The 21,192-nt window shown below is 36.9% G+C and overlaps 1 protein-coding gene across 5 annotated transcripts in view; it reads right to left on the bottom strand.

Moving 5' to 3' along the window:
- Window positions 1–1,732: 1,732 nt before the first annotated feature.
- Window positions 1,733–21,192, bottom strand: part of NETO1 (neuropilin and tolloid like 1) — an 85,340-nt gene continuing 65,880 nt past the window's right edge. The window contains exons 8-11 of one of the 5 annotated variants that reach the window (XM_081078978.1): window positions 15,806–15,919; window positions 13,156–13,714; window positions 12,100–12,174; window positions 1,733–4,092 (exon numbers count right to left, since the gene is read on the bottom strand). In XM_081078978.1, the coding sequence (XP_080935104.1) occupies window positions 12,114–12,174; window positions 13,156–13,714; window positions 15,806–15,919 (734 nt within the window). In that variant the 3' untranslated portion in view covers window positions 1,733–4,092; window positions 12,100–12,113. The other 4 variants (XM_081078977.1, XM_081078975.1, XM_081078976.1 and 1 more) reach the window with 4 other exon arrangements.

The following is a 21,192-nucleotide window of genomic DNA, read 5'->3' as shown; positions in this document are numbered from 1 at the left end:
TATAGGTATCTGGCACCAAAACTGTAATCCATAAATATCCATTTAATACATGAAACCATGATTAAAGGGTTAAGTGGACACATATTTTTTTGAAATTTAAAAATGAGAAAGCTTTTATAGGAGCACAATTAAATTATGGCACTGCAAAACTTTATCCTATAAATAGGTACATATATAATTATATATACATTATAACGCTTTCAATGCTCACCATAAAGATTTATTTTTTGTTGCTGCTGGTTACAAGTCAAATTAATAAACTCTTGATTTTTACAAAGAGCCTGAGAAGCACTACAGCGTAGCACCCAATTGGTAAAGTCAATGTGTACAGTTCAATTAATTGATTCGTTAAACGTTAGTATTTTGATTTCAGTTTAGATTCATTTCAGGAGCAATCAAATTATTTCAAGTTGGAAGACAGTACAGTCACTTTATTGCTTTGAAAGAATGTGGGTGGGAGACATGAGAGATTCTTTAAGAACGAAATTGAAAAGTTGAGTTTCTTGCTGCCAGTAATGATACTAATAAGTTTCTCAATACCTTTCTTATGAAGAAGGATTCAGGAAAAGACTGAAGGGATGACAGTGACCTATGAGCTTTCCAGAGTTAAAAAGGAAAAACAGAACCCTTCCTTTTTGTATCTACTACTGTCAGTTGGGAGAATATATTATTGCCTGTAGTAAGATAGAGAAAACAGCTGAAGCCAGGGACATGGAGATGGAAAACAAGCCCCAGGTTTCAATACCAAGGCCAGATTGTGACAAGTTAGCTACGGTGTTTTCTTGTTAAAAATACTGAGTATAGAGTTCAGAAAGTCAAATGTCACTGAGCAACACAGTGAAACTCTTTACTCTAGCATAAAGATATTTTAGAGAAAGAAAAAGAGAAAGAGGAAGGAGGGAGAAAAGGGGAAAGGGAGGGACAGAGAGAGAGAATGCTACTAGAGCTGTCCTTGCAACTTTTTTACATTATCATGTAATTTGCCCCAAAATTCTATAAGGTAGGTATTTGAACTCATTTTTTTTAATACATTCATATACTGACACTGAGATTCACAGAGGACATATAACCATGAAACTTACAAAGTTCACAGATAATTGCAACGCTTCAACTCAGTATGTTGGATGCCAAAGAACTTTCTGATTTCTCTAATTTTAGTTAAACATTTTAAATAACAAATGACGGTCCTTGAATTTTATAGTTAAAATAGAGATGACTTTCTGAAAGATACCTGTTTTATAGGATCAATTTTATGGAGAGATGAGCTGGATTGTATTTGCTCCCCCTTTCTTCGTTAGACAATTTTACACACCTCCCACTGATTTGGGGTCTGGCCATGTTACAGTTTTAGCCAATGGAATGTGAGTAAATGTGGCATGAGCCCAGACCAAGCAGACGCTTCAGAAATATCACTTGCATTTCCTCCAACTCTCTTGTTTTCCCTCCCCAGGGAGGATAGTGTGTCGCCAATAAGGGCTCTGCCTGCAGACTGGCCTCCAGAGAGAGAAACGTGGAGCAGCTCGGAAGGAGAAACAAATGCTTGTTGCCGGAGCCATTGCCTTCATGGGTTGCGTCTTACTGACGCCAAGACGACTGTCAAAGCAGAACCATACCTGGGGCTTGACACATCAAGGCGAAAAGTATCCATCTTGATGTCATAATAGAATATTGGAAATGGTCATGGCCCCTTGATATGAGAAAAAACAAACAAACCACAAACCTAAACATACACTATTATTTAAAAACGATTTTATTTGAATAATTTATACATTCATTCACCAAATACACATTGATAGCCTGCTCTGTTCCTGGGCCTGTATTAGACAATGTAAGAGAATAATTCAAACATGCAATACAGAGTCCCTGTCCTCTACGGAGATCTCAGTGTAGAGTGACGGCTGTTTTCTATACTCAATGTTGGCACATAGACTAATGGTCATCTCAGCAGCGAGGGTGACCGAGGGGTGCCCAGTTAGCATCACCCAACAGGAATGCAGGCACTCGGTACTGAGAGTTGCCTGACCACCAGTAACAGTGAATGAAGGGTACATAACGACAATAAGCAGGAAAAGTGGATATTAAAGAAGCTATAACATTAAGTAACCCACATAGGAGTCTTCCAAGAACACAAACACAATTGTTTTTTTCTGAGACAGTTGTGTAGTTCTTTAAATGTATACATTAAAACTTGACAAAACCTTGTTGAACTTACGCGGAGGCAAACACCACCAAACACATTTCCTTTTGGGCACTGGTGCCATTTGTCATCACTCACGGTCATGACTGAGCATTTCAAGTAAAAGAGGCAGAAACCAGGGGGCTTTGTTGTCGCTGTAGGTGATATTCTTCATTGGGAACGGGCCCCAGATACTTTCTCTGTGACACCGTGCGGAAAAGGTTCCCTAACATTACTTTTTGTAGACCTAGTCTTCTTTCAGCCTATTCTTGGAAATACTATACCCAATAAATCGCATTTGCGCTCACTGCAGTGTTCACTTATGTCTAACGTTGTCTACAATCTTGTTAGTCACAGATTGCAGCACGGTGTACAACAGTTGTGATCAGATGATTGAGTCGAACGCTAATGTATTTGTGTGTACATTGATAGTCATTCCAACAATAATAAATCCACAGCACGATTATGGATAAATGTTCTCTTATCCCTCAGAGACATAGAGACAACAGGAATAAGTAACACCTGTAGTGGAGAGAAACCCATTAATCTTCGTTAATCACGATTTAGCGGATGCTGATAGATGGGTCTGAATCTCACGTTAATTACATCGAGCATTTAATGGCAGGTTTTGTTTTCAAAGGACTTCCTCTGATTAATCTTTATGACAGCACCACTGACAGTCCTATCATTTTATACGTTTCGGTTTCTCCACTCAGCACACGAGATGCTGTTTGTTTTCTACCATAAATCGTTGAATATGCTACCACTTGCTCCATAATAAGATCTTTAGGATCTACAACGGAAAAATCCAGGCTTTTAAAATACATGCTTACCTGAATGCTTTATTTTCATGTTCTTGCACTAGATTACCTATTACAAAGATATATAATTTCTTATGAGCTCAATGTGCTCCAACTTTGTATGCTAAAGAAATGGCAGCCAAATTAATAATAAAAAGTGAAGTGCATTCTGTTGAGTACAAAATTTTTAAAAATATAGTCAATATATAATACACCAAAGTCCTCATCAGCATATTAAACCCTTAGTCTCATTCCTAGGTATTGATAAGAATATCTCTACTGTTTCTGTTTTGATGATGCTAAAATCCTTTTGTATATGTGGGTACAATCCAACTGGGGACAGGACCAATACATGTCATTGCTTTTCTCCATACAGCACTACTTGAAAGGTGAAAGCAATAAGGGTAAGCATTTATCATTTCTGCAGGCTTCTTTGTGCATGCTAATTGTTTCTCTGATGTCTTCCTTCCTCCCCTCCCCCCCCACACACAGTCAACTGGGTAGAATTAAGTGAACTTACAGCAATATATAAGTTTTTAAACTTCAAGTGTGTTCCACCCAATGACCATTGTTGTTCTTCAGAAATAGTCACTAATGTTGTGATAACTATGTGTGGTGCCAGATGGGTACCAGACTATTCAGAGGGGTCATTGCATAAATTACAGAAACGGCTAACCACTATGCTATACACCTGGGTGGCAATGCAGAGCTACTGTTTTGCTGGTTATTTCTTTTTTCAGATAGAACCCATCCTTTTCTGTGTGCCTTCAGAAATAACCAAATTTGCTAGGAAAACAGGAATATACACATATGAGGTGTTCTGGTAAAAATCCACATTAATGTAAAGTGGATATATATATATATTTTTTTTTTTGGTATGAAACGAGTCCATCAAAACAAACTATGGTTTCATCTGACTAAGACAGAAAAATGGGTGTTACCTCTGGGTAATCAGGAAACCATAGTTTAAACAGACCACTGACTGAGTCAAAATTGCTTCATTCACAAATCAGCCACATTTCCGTGTCTCCAGGTTCCTTTGAGATAAAAGTTGGATGGTGGTTGACTTTAGAAAGATTAAAATTCTTATCAGGTGATCAGATCTGAAGTCATTCCCTGTGAAAAAGGGAAGTGATAAGATTTTAACTTTCCAAACCTGTGGCTGATTAGTTAGAATTTAAGTTGTTAACCCTCCAGGAAATGCTCAGCAATGTCTAACAGACAAGGGCCGGTTTCCCAGACTCTGGTGAAGGCATCAGTATGCCCATACAATCCTGCCATTCTGAAAAGGATTTTCATTTAAAGAATCAAGTAAAATTGAGAAATCTGCAAGAACTGATTATGGTCCACGTAAATAAATTAAGAAATTGCCTACAGCTGGCCAGGTCAGGAATATAAATTAGAAAGAGGACCCATGCTTTTTCCTTTCCATGTTATTTTAATACTATAGATTCTATACCATTTAAATCACCATGAGAATTTATGTTTATTATAAACATATGTATTGTAGTTATACCAAATTTAATAACTCATGGTATAGAACTAATATTCCAGAAATAATTTAGCCACATACTTTTTTATCGTGTGAAATTGAATTAGGCAACGTTTCATAAGTTAAGCAACAAAATTTCAGGGAAGAATTTAAAAAGGCGCTTAACAAAGAAAAAATCCCAGTTAAAATCCATCATAATCCGCTGGCCAGTAAAACAGAAAACATACTTATGCTTAAGCATAAGTTAAGCAACAGAATTTCAGGGAAGAATTTAAAAAGGCGCTTAACAAAGAAAAAATCCCAGTTAAAATCCATCATAATCCGCTGGCCAGTAAAACAGAAAACATACTACTGTGTTTCCCCAAAAATAAGACCTAGCCAGACTATCAGCTCTAATGCATCTTTTGGAGTAGAAATTAAAATAAGACTGTCATGCAGGGTGTCACGCGAAGTCTCAGCTCCCGCTCCCCAGATAAGAACACAGGATATGGCTAGGCCAAAAAGGAACACCCACGGAGCCATAGATAGGGGAGTCAGACCACTATATTCTCGCTGGCGGCATCCACCTTTCTGTAATCCGCGCTTGCTAGCTCAGCCACCATCTTTTTGCCAGCCCCCATTTGCTGCTAGCGTATCCACGGTAGTTATATTAGTGACCAATGACTCACTGGTTACAGCTGACGGCCAACTAGCCACAGCTGATGGCCATCCAATCACAGTTGATGGCCATTTACTACCTGAGCCAGCACCTTTCCACGTGAGGCCGAGAGCCTGGAAACTGCACTCCTGGCTCTGTCCCCACAAAGATCCGGTCTTATTTTACTATAATATAAGACCGGGTCTTACATTAATTTTTGTTCCAAAAGACGCATTAGAGCTGATGGTCCGGCTAGGTCTTATTTTCAAGGAAACACGGTAGGTACATCCACAGATAAAGGGATTCTGTTCCCCAGGTTGAAAGGCTGGAGAGACGACAGGGAATAAGGAGGTGACACACGGATGATAAGTTCTTATGAAGCCTGACCAGCCCTAAGACCGAGGAAACAATGGGAATAGTTGGGGTTTCCAGGATCTGGAATCGAGGTGTCCTGGAAACGCAAGGCTCAGAGCTCAGAGGAGGGCACACCAGAGCCAATAGCTCTGAAGACACGGAGCTTGGTCCCTGAGTGCTAAAAGAAGCTGGAGGCTGCTCTTCAATTTCTAAGACGATGCTGACGGGAACAGGAAGCGAATAACAAAGCAAGTCCTTTTTGTCTTCCTGCGTCTTCCAGTCTTCCTCTATTACCCTGTGTGAGGAGAGCTGAACCAGGATCAGCAGCAAAGGACATACTAGTTTGCACAATCCCAGCCCTGGTAATTCCGAACAGGGGCGATTGGCAGGTGAGATATCATGTTTTACCAACTAGCACCATCCCTAAAAAATGATGTCTATACAAGTGACTAAAAAATAAGCATCAGGTCAGGAAATAACTTATCTGGTTTAGAAAACTCTCAGTGGAGCTGGGAGAGAGAGGCAGGCTCAAGAAAAGGAGAGAGTGTACGCATCTCCTTCCAAGTGCACTAACATTTTATAAAATACTTTACTACTCTCAGTTAATATTAATTAATTAACTAGTTAGATAATTAATCTTTTTAGCACACGAAGACTGTCCCTTCAGAAAATTGGGCAAGTATATTATATGAAAATGTGTTCATAGGCTACATCTTAACAATAATGATCTACCTGGAAAAGGTGCCTTTTCAAGGGTAATTTTTTTTTTTAAAGACACATTCATAAAGGCAGCATCTGTGAGAAACAAATAATCTAGAAAGACCCATGGTTTCTAAGTATACTGAACTGATATGTACTTCAAGCAATTCATTGCTTATGTTTTCTGGTCACTTTTACATTTGTTGCCTATATCTGTCACTATGAATGTGCCCTCCTGGGCAAAAGAATATTTTTTCAAAGAATGAACCAATGTAAACTAACATGCTTCAGAGTCTGAGTTTGAAGAGGTGGTAAGAATTGGGGATAAGTAAGAGCACGTTGACTGCATACTGATCATGAATTTCAGAAGTGGTTTACATGATAATACTGGAGCAGGAAAAAGAAGCTTCTAGAAACCAACGCTAGTAAATGACATCAGTCTGAAGCAGGTCGAGTTTATTAGTCACACCTTTAAGGAATTAAAGATGTATTACGACTGGTTCACTTCTTTAATAACACACAAGGAAGTGCAGAACCATAGGCCATAATATACTTTTATGTCATAAAAGTATATTATAATATACTTTTGAAATCATAGACTTCAGGATTCAAATAATTTTAATAATGAGATTGACCAGGAGTGTCTGACATCAGTAATTTGTATTTATTTTCATTACCCTGTGTGATTTGTCTGAATAATTCAGTTAAAAGATATCCATAATACAACTTAAGCAAACTCATTAATAAAATGATCAGGATAATTCTTTATTAACACAGGGCCTCAGATTTATTGAACAGGACTTTTTTTTTTTTTTTTTTTTTTTTTTTTTTTTATGAAATCACATCTCCGGCTTTTTGAACGATATAATTTTGCTACTTTATTCAACCTTAAGGTTGAATGGATAAAATATGGATAAGATATTCATAAGGCTCTCAATATGGCAAAGAGTGGATACGATATTAAGAATTAATTTAAGTTTTATTTATTTATTTTGTTTTCATCTACTTAACAACTTCTCGGTTGGGACCTCTGTCTCATGAGTGTCATAAACGGAAATGAGCAAAGGGAGAAAGAGGGGTGTGTGCAGTGGGCATGACACAAAAACGCACTCAAGTTAGTGAAGTCGCACAACGCTGACGCCCACTTTTGAAATCATAGACATTTAGGAATCAGATAATTTTAATGATTTTGTTTATTTAACCTCCCTCTCCCCCGAGTTGGATTCTGACAGGACTCATTTTGATCATCAAAATATACAAACTTCATAAGGTAAAATGCTATTATTTATTTTATCACCGAAACACCAATAACTTACTTGCTATTCCTTTCATAAGGCAACAACAACCAGTATGATATTTTGCAATTTAGTGTGCTATTCGGAGGTTGAGGAAAATCCATTCATGGATTTTTTTTTTTTAAAGCTATCAAATTTGAGGAAAACTCAAATTCCTAAGGGAAAAACATAGGAAAAGTTGATGCAATAGCTTACATGAATGTTCAGATAATGTAAAAAACCTAACTTTATTAAACACCTAGAATAACAGTTTGTGGAGTCAGATCCATTGAAATATTTTTAGTGAAAAAAAATAATAATAATGTGAAATAAGAGAAAAGCCAGCATCTCTAAAATGTGGATAGTTCTCATTTAAAAGTCCAAAGATATGAATCTCTACTTAGGTTTCTAGCCTCATTTTAATGACAAAATCAAGTGTAAGTTAATTATGACAAATCAAACATTACATGTCTATGTTGCAATATGATTCAATACGATACAGACTATTTCTGTAGCTTGACATTTTTTTAATATAGACTCATCAGAATGGTTATGATTCTTTATTTTTTCTGTCACTAAAATTTTCTTTTCTTTTCCATTTATTTGTTTTTGTGGCATAGGAAACTGAATTCCTAACAGGGATGTGTGTGGATAATTCATCTGTTGTTTGTAAAGCCTGCTTGAGATATAAGGTCTGAGTTGTGATAGACAAGATTGCTTTACTATTTGAAGCAATTCGACAGAATACTGTAGAATTCAGCAGTTTTGGAAATGTTGGCAAGCAGATTAATAGTAATTCTGATTTTTAAAATTTACTTTCTAAGAATACATAAAAATGGCATAAAAATGGCATATGTATAAAATCAGGTAAAAAAAACAACCCTATTTCCAAATCAGCATACCAACCTTGAATTAAGCAATCAAAATGCACTTGGACAAAAGTGAATAAGTCAATTCAGGGCTTTATAGATGTTGCACAGAATGACATGCCTCCCAGGTTTTAAAAGTGAATTCAAACATACAGAAATAAAATGAAAACAGCTATTTTCAAATTACCTAACAATGTGTAATTATATCACTGAAAACATCTTATGGAATTAATAAAGCACTTATGTAAGTAATATTTGAACTCACTTTATCAAAAATATAATTATTTCCTAAAATAATTTGATTTGAAATATCTCAAAAGTTTTGAAACATCTCATTCCTTACTTACCAGAGTCTGCCCATTTGAAAGTAAGCCAAAGGTTGCTATTCAGATGGTCCAATATAGTCAATAAATAGGAGTTTTCAATATATGGATAGATTTCAATACTGAATACTGGGTTTTAAAGAGCCTCCTCTAGAGGCCTCCAGAGAAAATCTACCAGGTATCCTGGAACCCCCACTTCCAAGATCAGGAGTCCAGAGTTAAACTGCGGACAACGGAACACGCTCAGGACCCTGCTTCAGCATTATCACTGTCTTCTTTTCTGATCAGCCAATGCCCATTGTTAATATTGTTTCGTATTACCACAAAGGAGGCCTATTCTATTCTTCATTTGAAATATGTTTTTGTGTCCCTATGCAGTTGTTATATATTAATATATGTAAGCAATCTATCTTTATCACTATATTTAGTGTAGCTGGATATTTTTTTTTAAGTCTCCATTAGTGGAGTTCTGGTGCAAATGTCTTTTAAGCAGTGAAGCAGCAAATCAGAAGAATGCTGTATATTTAGGAAGAACTGGAGGAGATGGAAGTCTTGTAGACTCCTACAGAATAAGTGACTATGAGTTGTTCACCTAATTTATTTACCTATCTTTCTACTGTTATAAAGAGTCTTGTCATGTACATCATACTTTTTTGAGATCATTCATTCAAAGTGTAAAGGACCCTATGAAGACTTCTAAATAAATTAATATAAAATATCGTTAATCACTTCAAAAAAAAAACCAATCTTTGCATGCAGATGCATCAACTTTGAATTAAAGAGCATACAAGTAGGTATGATAATAAATAAATCTGTTAAAGCAATTTTAAAAGGCTACATTTTAACATAAGCAATGTATATAAAAATATGTAGCAAAATAAAAAAATAATCTTTCTTTATTATAATATGTTCAATTTTTTTTTCTATTCACTGCTTTATCAAATTCATGGGAGTGATTATTTCTGTAGCTTGACATTTTTTCAATATAGACTATTCAGAATGGTTATGATCCTTTAGTTTTTCTATCACTAAAATTTTCTTTTCCATTTATTTGTGTTTGTGGCATAGGAAACTGAATTCCTAACAGAGATGTGTGTGAGTAATTCATCTGTTCGGTTTGTAAAGCCTGCTTGAGATATAAGGTCTGAGTTGTGATAGCCAAAATTGCTTTACTATTTGAAGGACAGAATTCTGTAGAATTCAGCAGTGTTGGAAATGTTGGCAAGCAGATAAATAGTAATCCTGATTTTTTAAATTTATTTTCTAAGAATACACATTCAATATTTTAAAAGTACCCAATCACTAAATCAAACTTTATAGAGTGTGTATGTAATTCAACAGCAATTAAATATATGATTTGACTTTATTTATATTTAAACACATCTTAATTAGTAAGATTTCAGGTATCATATGTGCCTTCAGTATAAGAACAAGTCAGAATGGTGTGGTGTGGGTTATAAACTGGCCTGTGATTTTAAAGCATTTAAAAAAGACTCTCCTATTCTAAACCGAAAACATATTCCATAAAATTTTAGAGATATAAGCCTCAATGCTAAAGGACGTCCTGTAGCTTAAAATGTGGACAGAGTTGATATAAAGCGTGGACTTGTGTAAGTCAGGTTTTTGTTTTTGTTTTTATCACTCTCATAGAAGAAAACATTTCTCTTAACTCAAGTTAGGAAATTATTATACACTTTTATATATCTTTATATAAAAAGTTACAAGTAGCAAGCATATGACACAAAGAAATGGAAGAGTAACAGCAGTATTCCAGGATACATGCTTTTTTACAATGTGTCTAAGAAAAAGGATATTTTTCCCACTGAAATATCCAGAACTGACATGCAGGGTATTTTCTCAAACTGTCAATTCAATCATATTGCTAAGTGCTCAATCAAAAACAAACAAACAAACAAAAAAACACATTTCTATTGAAGGGTATAAACGGTAAACTACCTGATTTCAAAAAACTATTTCTGAAACTGGGCATTTTCCTTTGATAAGAAACAAAAAGGAAACTGAGGGGATATAGGAAAGACCGAAAAACTGAGATTGTTCTTATTGCAAACCAGTAATTTTACTTGTGACTTTGGGCTGCACTTAATCATAACACAATAACAGATGTTATAGTCCGTAAGACCTCTAGCTGGAGTTTCCAGGGTCCATATTTTCACTTTTCACTGTAGCATGTTCAAAATCACTCAGGAACGCACTATTCTCAAGCAGTCTATATAATGAAAACAGTGTACATGTAATGCAAAGTTCATCCAAAATCGTGGTTGTTTTTTTTTTTCACAGATCACACAATGTACAATTATATAACAGAGACGAAAAACAACATAGAAACAAAGTGAAACCGACAGCAAAAATAAAGTCGGGGTAGTCTTAACCAGGAACTAATTTCCTCTTCAAGTTTCCAGTAAATCTCAAAATGTATTTAAATACTAAGGAGCACTTGGTGGCCAGCAACCAAATTAGGAAATGAACAAGTCATTGTGCAGCGGGGGTGTCTTGCTGAAGAAATAACAAATGTCTGTAATTCTTAAGTTGGGATAAAGGCAGTGGAATGAATTTAGAAATATGTCCACTTTTCACAATTCACTATAGAATTTTCTTTTCACAGTCCCCATGTTTGTATAAATAGTTCTTCTCTGAAAATAAAACACAGTTAAAACATTTTCTCCCGTTGAAAAATGCATACAAATACACCAATGTATCAAGGCAATATAGAGCATGGAATAGCATTCACCTAGTTTTAAAGACATTAGCTGTCAAGCAAATTTCACTGGGGACAAATTAGTCTAATATAGATATGGACTCTCAAATGCGAAAAGTAAAGCCATTATGATACCCAGCGACAAATTAGAAGTACACACAGACAACTGGTACTTATGACACACTCCACATTACAAGCATCCAACATAATATGCTGCATTAATTTTGATGAAAGAACCTACATAGTCATGCAAAAATAAGAGTGCACACATTCGAGAAGAACCAGTTAACACTTAATGTATGAGTTTGGAGTGAAATGTTGCCAAATTAAATCAATAAAACTATTATCAATTTTATGTATTGACTTCAATTATATTGAGACAATACTCAATTTTTTAAATTATGAAAACCCTGGGTTTCTTCTGCTATTTCTTGGAAGAGGTCACTAATTTTTGTATCTTTGCCTTAACACATGTAAAATTTAACTCGTTAATTGAACATCTTTTTACTAACACTGTAGCACCATGCTTCGTGGTGAGAATATTCACATTTATTTTAAACATACATGTACTAAGAATCATCTTTCATCAGCTTTGAATCCTTTATATCTCTCGTCATGAAAGGTTATGAAACACGTATCACAGGAAATAATGAATAAAGAACCCATTCCCTAAAAGAATACAAGACGAGTGCAACAAAACAAAACGAAACAAAACAGAATAGAACAAAGTGGGAGAAGGGACTGAGGGTATATGCTTACCTTGAATTTTCTTTTTAGACCCTAGTTGTGTTGTATTCAGATTCATGTTTGCTTAGAGACCCAATGAGGCAGAACCTGGAACGTTACGGCTATTTCATTCAACAAAGTAATATTTGCACACAAAAATAAATATGCACACAAGTAATTACTTAAAAGCATTCCTAAAAATTCATAAAACTATGGAAATATATTTTTGATATCAGCATGCAAAAGTATCAAATCAACTGAAATATTTTAGGTTTTGAAGATGGATGATGAATCGAAAAAGTATGTACACTTATAAAACAAACTACATGCTAGTGAACATGCAAAACAAGACATAAATAGACTGGATTTGGGAATTTAAAATAACTATTTCCCTAAACTTAAATTTTCTTTCCTCGATTTTTTTTTTACTCATTTTAGGGCTAATAATATAATGCAGATAATAGTGTCTCTATATTAAAAGGAAAATGAATTAAATGTTCCTACTAATGTTTGCTACATTTAAATATAAATATCTAGCATTTAGCATAGCATGCTATCCTAATGCAATTTGTAATATAACTATTATGTGATATGTGGAAAAAAGTATTTTCATACCAAAAATATAATACATTATATTGTAAAATATGCGATTTCTACTTTAAAATTATTCAACAAGATGGGGTTAACCATCTCGGTAAGGCAACTATTTCAAAATATCATTTCACCTATTAAAAGATATAAATATTGATTGGGACAACACCTGTGAGCATGTGGATGCAAATTTGCAATGGAAATCCGTGATATAAATGAAAACCATAGTTTTTGTAGAAATGCATATTATGTATGCATGGAAATAAATATCTTTGGTCTGTGTGTGCTCACACACATACACATACATGAATGAGATTTCGAAAGAGCATGGCGAGAGCACTGAAAAGGGAAAAAGAAGAGGGAAAAAGTCGAGACACTATGGTTGAAATCATTAATCAAAAGAGAAACTGAAATATGAAGACAAAATAGGACACGAGGTTCTGGAAGCATGTCTGTCCTCAGGTTATGGTTGTCACCAAGAAATCGACTGATACTGACCGCTGGACGGCTCTGTCGTGTCGTGACAGCCTGTGGCTGGTGGTGGGCACCTCCTCGATCTCGTCGATGTCACAGGTGGCCGCGGCCTCTTGCGAGTAGTTGTGTTTCATGACAAGGATGTTTCTCCGGTTCGAGGGCGGCACGAGGGGCTTGGGGGGCTGGGGGGGCATCTCGGCCAAGACAGACGCGTCTCTCGTGCTGAGGTTGGTGCGGCTGCCTTTCGCGCTGGACAGCTGTGATCCACAGTGATGCTCATGGACGCATTTGGAAGACGACCTCCGCAGCGTGTGGTAGTTTTCAAACTCGTCTGCCACATCGGCAAAGTCCGCGGCGGCCGCTGTCCCTCTGAGGGTGCACAGCTCGTAATGAGGAGGCTCAAACACCTCCTGGAAAACCGTCTGGTCACAGTCCGGCTTCCTGTGGACATATTTTTTACGAGGCTGTTTGATCTGCACAATGACAGAAATGATAATAAGGATGGTCACAATGCAGGAAGTCACGCCAATGACCGTCCCACTGGTGTTGGTCAGCTGGTCCAGCAGGCTGGTTTTCCTCTTTTCTACAGGTTGAGGGGAGTGAAAACAACAGAAAGAACAAGACACAACCCACCACGCATTAATATGGGAGTCAGAGCGCGGACCAAGAACTTTAAGATGCAACAGGCTAAGCACAGCATTTTTACAGGCTCAGAGCAGCACGAACAAATCTTTACAAATGAACCCAAATTTTCACTTTTCACAATGACCCTGTCTTCTCGCCTTGACACAGCCCTCCCAGTACCCAGCACCCCTGCTTTAAATGTCAATGTATGTTGGGAGAAGGTCTTCTAACACCTTTTGAATGACATCTGCCAATGATCTCTTAATTTTAAAAACAGTACACTCTTTTTCTTCTCACAGGTGTAAAGAAAACCTCCAAACTCCACTGCTGGGAGCATGACTCCGCCTATATTGTTGTGAATTTATTCCTGACGTGGATAACTGAAGTGAAAGCAAGAGTAATATTCTGAACCCAAAGGGTAACTAAACTTTACGACAGACATTTCTGGAATGGTGGCTCAAAGGCGTCTGGGCATTTTCCCCAGTGACACAACCATAAGTGGTAAAAAATTATCTTTAAAAATCCCAACCATTTAAAGTCTGAGAAATTATCCTAATGGCATACAGCACAGAAAGGTACATTTAATAGTAATGATAATAATAATAAATCTCCTACATTTCTTGAAGAATCGTGAGTGTCTGTGGCATTTAAGCTCCCACAAGCCCCAGTTTGTCATGATGAAAGCTGTACTCAGGGAGACTCCAGACAACACTGGCTGCCTCTCCCCACAGCTCCAGCCTGGAACTACAGGGCCTCCCCTGAGGGGCACGCCGGTAGCATTTCTCACCTCCCATCCATACTGCAAATGCTCAATTCCAAGCAGGGGTGGCTGAGAATCCCTTTCCCCACCAGCCCAACAGGTAGGACAGGGGCTCTAATTCAAGGGCAGAGGGCTGAGAATGTAGGCCTGTCACATTGGTCCCAGCTCCTTCATACAGTGGAACCATCTGGAAGCCAGCTGAGAAGACGAGATGGGACTGAGAGGGGCGCCACTGTCCCTGCTCCCCCTTCCTCCAGAGCTGCAGTGCAGGAGGGTCTGCCCATGAAGAGAGGCAGCCCAGAAGGACAGAGAGCACTACAGCTTTCCCTGAAGAAAGTTACATTATTTGGCACCCAGTGTGGACATGCTCAACAACAATGGAAATTCACAGTACTGTAGTGAGATTCTTCACAAAACATTTAATTTCCCATCCATTGCAAAGTGGCTCCTTGGACACAAAATGGATGGCACTCACATCTCGCCTTCAGATATCTGGGCCGGATCTGCCTCTCTTACACACTGTATGGAGCATGGCTGCTGTGCGTGGCCTATCTGCTTCTGCCCACAGGAGGTATTGGAATAGAGAATACTGGAGTTGAAGCATGAAAGAGTTCTCTGCCTGTTTCTTTTCCTTTGCCAGTCGGTTCTCATTAAATCTGAATAAAAGAGTATGGCTGGTATTTTCAACTTCATGAACACATGCAACATTTCCAACCAAGCCAAGCTCAACGTCTACAGAACCAGACTCTTTACAGGCTGCAGGAGGGAGCAGGACTTTGCAAACTGTTCTCATCAGAAAGGAAGCAACGCATTTAGGTACCAAATCGAAGCTGAGTTTAAGTGGCTGGAAGTACTTGAAAGCACACACATGCCTTCAAGTACACTCTCTCCAGAGTACACAGGCCCCGTTCAGTGATGGCAAACTGGAATAATGGCAGATGCCACCACAGATTCAGGGCACCCGATGTGACAGGCAACTGCACTGCACTGAAAGCTCCCGTTGCCTCTCCATGGCCCCACAGAGTCTAGTACGGAAATGCCTTTAATGAGCCTTCAAGGGTTAAGGATGGTTCACTGTGCGTGAATGGATGAGAACCTTTGGGTTATAGGCGTAATGATGGCAAAAAAAAAAAAAAAAGGCTTACCAATGGATTATAAAACACACACAAAGTTCATAAAAGCCACTCTATACTCTATCTTTAAGGCTATCTGATCTGCATAAACATTGGCATAAATGTCCTTCCCACCTCCAGGCAGGGGATTTTGCAAATTTCAAGGATGAATCATTACCTTTACAATGATTTTCATCCCAAGGATACACACAGTTCTGGAGTCCATTGCACACCAGTGTATTGTTAATACACATGTTACTGTGGCAAAAGAATGTGTTGCCTTCACAGGGAGCTAAAAGCCAAAAGAAAAAGACAAAGGAGTTACAAGTGATGCTCAGTAGCAAACCGTTCTCATTGCAAATCTAAAAACACAAAGATCACAATGATAATTTGCCGCCCAACTAAGATAAACCACCTGACATTACGTTTTCAGAAGTGGTAGCGTGGTGGTAATTATTTCTTGTGTTACTAACAGAACTGGTGTTCCTCTCGAGATGTGTGGCTTATAAACCAGGCACGGGAAAGCTCCAGCATAAAAATGAAGTACATTATCCATTCGGTTCTCTTCTGTTTTTTTTTTTTTTACTCAGTGCATTCAATTAGCAAAACATAAGTGCTTATCACACGCACAATATTATACTTCACATTCTGTATGTACATATTTAGTTGTCCTGTGCAAAAAGACTTAATTTAAATGCTTCTGAAAAGTATATGCTTACACAATACTAATGAAGAAGGTATATTTCAAATGAAACCCGTAACATTATTTAAGTGTATGAAAAAGACAAAGAATGTCATGGAAATTCAGAACGGCAGAAAAGTAATCCTGATAAACATAAGAAAACTATATATGATTCCCATCAACATTTAACACATATGTGGTGATGAAATTAGTCTATTTTGCATGCATTTCACACATTCTAGGAACTTCAGGTACACGGGTCCATGATCTCCATATTACAATGCATTTAGGGGGATGGGAGGTAAAATAAGAACCCCAGGAAGGTGTATAATTTGGCTACATAAACATAAGAAACAGTGAAGAGTTTAATATAGCAAAGTAAAATGTTAGATGTAACTACGCTATTAGGAAAACATTATTTCTTTCATTATCAGAGTAACAGGATATTTAGAATAATCAGTCCCTAGAGTAACACTGCATTAGGTTTTATAGTTGACAGACAGTCCTTTAAAGTTAACTTTTGTTTTTACCTTTGTAATCATCCCATGTATCTCATAAAAGATAACTTTAGTGTCTATCTTTTTCAATAATATTTCTGTGACCCTTGTAAGAATGGGCATTCTAGAAAAACACATTAGCCACAACACAAAATTTATAGTGGTTAATGAATCAGCAAAGGTTTATTAATGATTGATATTATCTAAACACTGCAGTCATGTAACAAATTTTTCACCTTCAAAACTATATATTGCAGATATTTTCAAAAGGTACCATCTTTAAATGTACAGTTGACCTTTGAACAATAAGGGTTTCAACTGCACGGGTCTACATATTATACATGGATTTTTTTTTCAATAAATACAGTAAATGTATTTTCTCTTTCTTATGATTTTCTTCACAACATTTTTGTTCTCTACCGTGTCTCCCCCCAAATAAGTCCTAACCGGAAAATAAGCCCTAGCATGATTTTTCAGAATGACATCTCCTGAACATAAGCCCTAATGCATCTTTTGGAGCAAAAATTAATATTAGACCCGGTCTTATTTTTGGGGAAACATGGTAGTTAGTTTATTGTAATAATATAGTATATAACACATATAACATATAAAACATGTGTTAATTGACTGTTTCTGTTATCAGTAAGGCACTTACCTAATAGCAGGCTGATAGTAGTTAAGTTTTGGGGAAGTCAAAATTGTTTATGGGGAGGTCTGGCGCCTTTAACCCCGTTTTGTTCAAGGGTCAACTGTATTTTCTATATTAATCAAAATTGTCAGGAAGCTACTTTGTATAAGACAATTTAATATATTTTAACAACCCTAGAGGAATCCTTAAAACAAGCAAACAAACACTCAAGGCTTAAAAATCAAAGAGCACAGCAAAGATAGAGCCAACTCAAGAGAAACAGGTCCTTACAGCTCTCGGGGCCCTTCCCCCACCCCTTTCCCAGAAGAACAGCGTTTCTTCTTCCCTCAGCTTGGTTTCACTTTAGATCCCTGGTTAAAAAGTAAAAAAATATATATATAACAGTCATGTTGGAAAAAAAATTAGAATTAGAGAGTAGAAAATGTGCAATAGTCATTTTGAAAAGTCTTATGTTTAACATTTTATTGGGCTAGTGACTTGTTAAGCATCCTATAAACCTTTCATAATGTAAAACTTAATGACCCAATATATTATCCCCAAAATGTGCTTTTTTTGTAAGACACTAAATTTGAATTTCTGAAGTCAATCACAGTGGTTTTTGTAGAACTGATACAGGCTCTTTAGCAGATAATGAGTGTTGTCAAAATGTGCACACAGAACAAACAAGAGATTCCTGCAAATAGATTAGAGAGGCTGCAAAATGCAGTCGTAAAACATGTAAAAGACACATTACCTAATAAATTACAGTAGTTTTGAAAGTACAGTTATCCATCAAGTAAAGAATACCTTTAAAAGAGCATAAATATTTATTGACCTTCTAGAATGAGTTGGAAAAATTATTGTAATTACTATTAAATAGGATGGGTTACTTTAAAAAAATTAACATGTAAATAAAAATGACTTTGCATTCTATAATTGAGTGAAATATGACAGTATGTTTGTAAGAGCACTGAGATTGAATTCCAAATTCTCCAAATGTGATTTCAGTTTCTGCTGCTTAGTAGTTGTGAATATCTTATAAGCTACCAATCGAAGTCCCAGCATCCTTTATCATTAAATATTGGTGGCTGGAGTTGAATGAACAGGGAAGCCAGGACTGCCAATAAATCATATTCCTGACATACTTCTTTACATCAGATGATCATGCAAATGTGTCAGTAATTGGAATCATCGTCACTGTTTAAAGTTATTCCAGGTAGTAGTAGTCCATCTTTTCCCCTGTACCGTTGCTAACATATACAGAATTGCCATGCAAACAACAATAAAATAAATAAAAATAAAAAGCAAACCTTGTCATGGCAAAGAAACAAATGTATAACAACTTACATTCTTTGAACACAAATCAATTGTATTTCATAAACAACAAAAGTAAAACATATCAGATCCTGAATTTTCTTGATATTTTTATGTCTGAATATTTCTCTCATATAGTTACATCTGCAGTGTTTTAAGAAAGAGTCTCAGTTCTAGCTCCTGCTAAGGAAAACATCATGTGGCACCTTTGTGCCCCCAAATCAAGCTACGTTCTTATTGCTCTTTCAAGCACGTTGGGTACCCTCTGCAGTCCTGTCATTGTCCACACTCCCTGGCATGCTGCTGGTAACTTGGCTTAGTGGCCACCCCCCCCATGCCCCACCCCTCCCACATACACAGGCCTTGTCTGTCCTGGAATACCCCTTCTCCACTTGGCAATCCAAATCCCATCAGAATTGCATCATCGACACAGTTTTGAAATATTCCAACCTAACAGAAAATTACCTTTTCCGTAAATCCTATTACAAGTTTTAAACGAATTTAGCACTACATTCTATCATCTTTCCCAGCAAGTTCGTTGAGGCTAGGGGCATGACTTTTTAAAAATGTATATATTTTTAATCTCTTATAGGGCTTCACATGCTTAGGCTTGTAGGAAATATTCAACAGATATTTTTAATATGTTAATCTTATGGAGCAAAAATTTAACTCTGGCCAGGCGGCTCCTGCGAGCTATGTCCCAGGGAGCTGACTCTGACAGGTGCATTGGTGAAGAAGTAACCTTCAATGCCATTTTCTTCACATCCAGTACAAAGTGGGATATTCTCAGAAGCTCAGCATCATTGCCCTGCTCTCTTACTATTACTGTCGAAGCACGTATTCTACCAAATTGTAGAGAACTTATTCTACTTAGAAATTCAATAGACACCTATCAAAAGCTCTTGACTCTTAAAAACCAGCCCCCTTAATTCCCCAAGTTATTTGGAAGAAAGTTTTTCTGGTAGTAAAGTGGCAACTAAGGAAGTGATACAGAGCACAAAATTCGGAGGACCGCACACTAGCAGTTTCCAGGACCATTGCTTTCTTTTGGGTTCTATTTTTAAATCCGCGTATGTTCCCATTCCGACCGCTAGGTGGCAGTGTGCACCATAGTTTGGTGAAATTACGGTTCACTCCATCGTGATGCCTTTAAACTATGAATGCATCTGGGACAAACAACGGTTTATATCTATATATTCCTGATCCTTGAGAAATAGAAACTCTAGCAGGAGATAACCAAAAGAACTTTGAGCATGTGTGAATTAGGTAAGGGAGGACAAGAGAGAACGGCAGCCATGTTACTCCACACAAAGGAAGTTTTATTTAAAATGTTAGTAAAGAATCAGGAAACCTACATGCTATGATGTTAGAGGTCTAATCACAATGCATCATCATTTTCAGTAGTTTGCACATGTAAATATTGCTCCAATTTTGTAATTAAAGGGTTTTTGATTTATAATTGCTATTTTAAGGCTAAAGCACGAATGCTCATTCTAAGTTATTTCTTTCTTCTCCCCCATTTCTTACTAAATCCAGAAATCCATCAAATACTGTTCAGGAAATAGTAAAACCAAATGTAAAATAAAATGGCGGATTTCTCTCAGAAATATTGATCTTTGACATACCTGTGCTTTATGGTTAATAAAACTATTAATGTCATTGGTAGATTCAGAGTCAAAGAACATCACACTTCAGCAAGAAAATTTAGAAATAAAGTGATGCTTGATCTATATTCCTTTAAAAATCATTACATTATCTAAATAACAACTCGGGGCTGAAGGTCAGATGCTTCCCCCCACGTCTCCCAGCCCCGGTCCCAGTTCTCGTCTCCACCCACATTCTCCTTGCTTTCCTCAAAACCTTTTCTTTTAACTCCTTTAATTTGAGGTTTGTCAGAAGTTCACCCCCCTCTGCTGGCCTGTATGTGCACAGCCTCACATACATACACATTCATACATTCACATACATGTGCGTGTTTGTGATCACACACATAAACACACACACGCTCCTTTGGATCTTCTACTTCTGCTCTTTTTTATGCTTCATTATTTCTCCAATCTGAAATGGAAATGGAAATGGTCACAGAACTATGTGGAGAAGCAGCAGAATGAGGAAATAGCTTGGAGGACACGGACATGCCCTTGCTTCATTTCCTGAATGCAACTTTTATCAGCATTGAAGACACTGACTTATTAAAACTTTCTGACACTCAAGACCCTCTGGAGTGTACCACCGTCTTTGCCTGACAGAGGGGAACAAAGCTTAAAAATACAAGAATGTATACCTTGCTACTAAGTATCATTTTTAACAGTGGTATTCTAATTATAGAAAAAAAGTAAATACAAAATAAGTAAGTAAGTAAATAAATAAATAAATGTGGCCATGAGAATTAACCCCAAAGCAAATGTTTTGTTCCCAAAATAAATGTTTTTCCTAAAATAAAT

The sequence above is a fragment of the Rhinolophus hipposideros genome (assembly GCF_964194185.1).
Source record: "Rhinolophus hipposideros genome assembly, chromosome: 17".
In the NCBI taxonomy this organism is placed as follows: domain Eukaryota; kingdom Metazoa; phylum Chordata; class Mammalia; order Chiroptera; family Rhinolophidae; genus Rhinolophus; species Rhinolophus hipposideros.
Note: the sequence above shows the minus strand (reverse complement) of the source record. Positions and strands in the feature narration are given on the sequence as shown.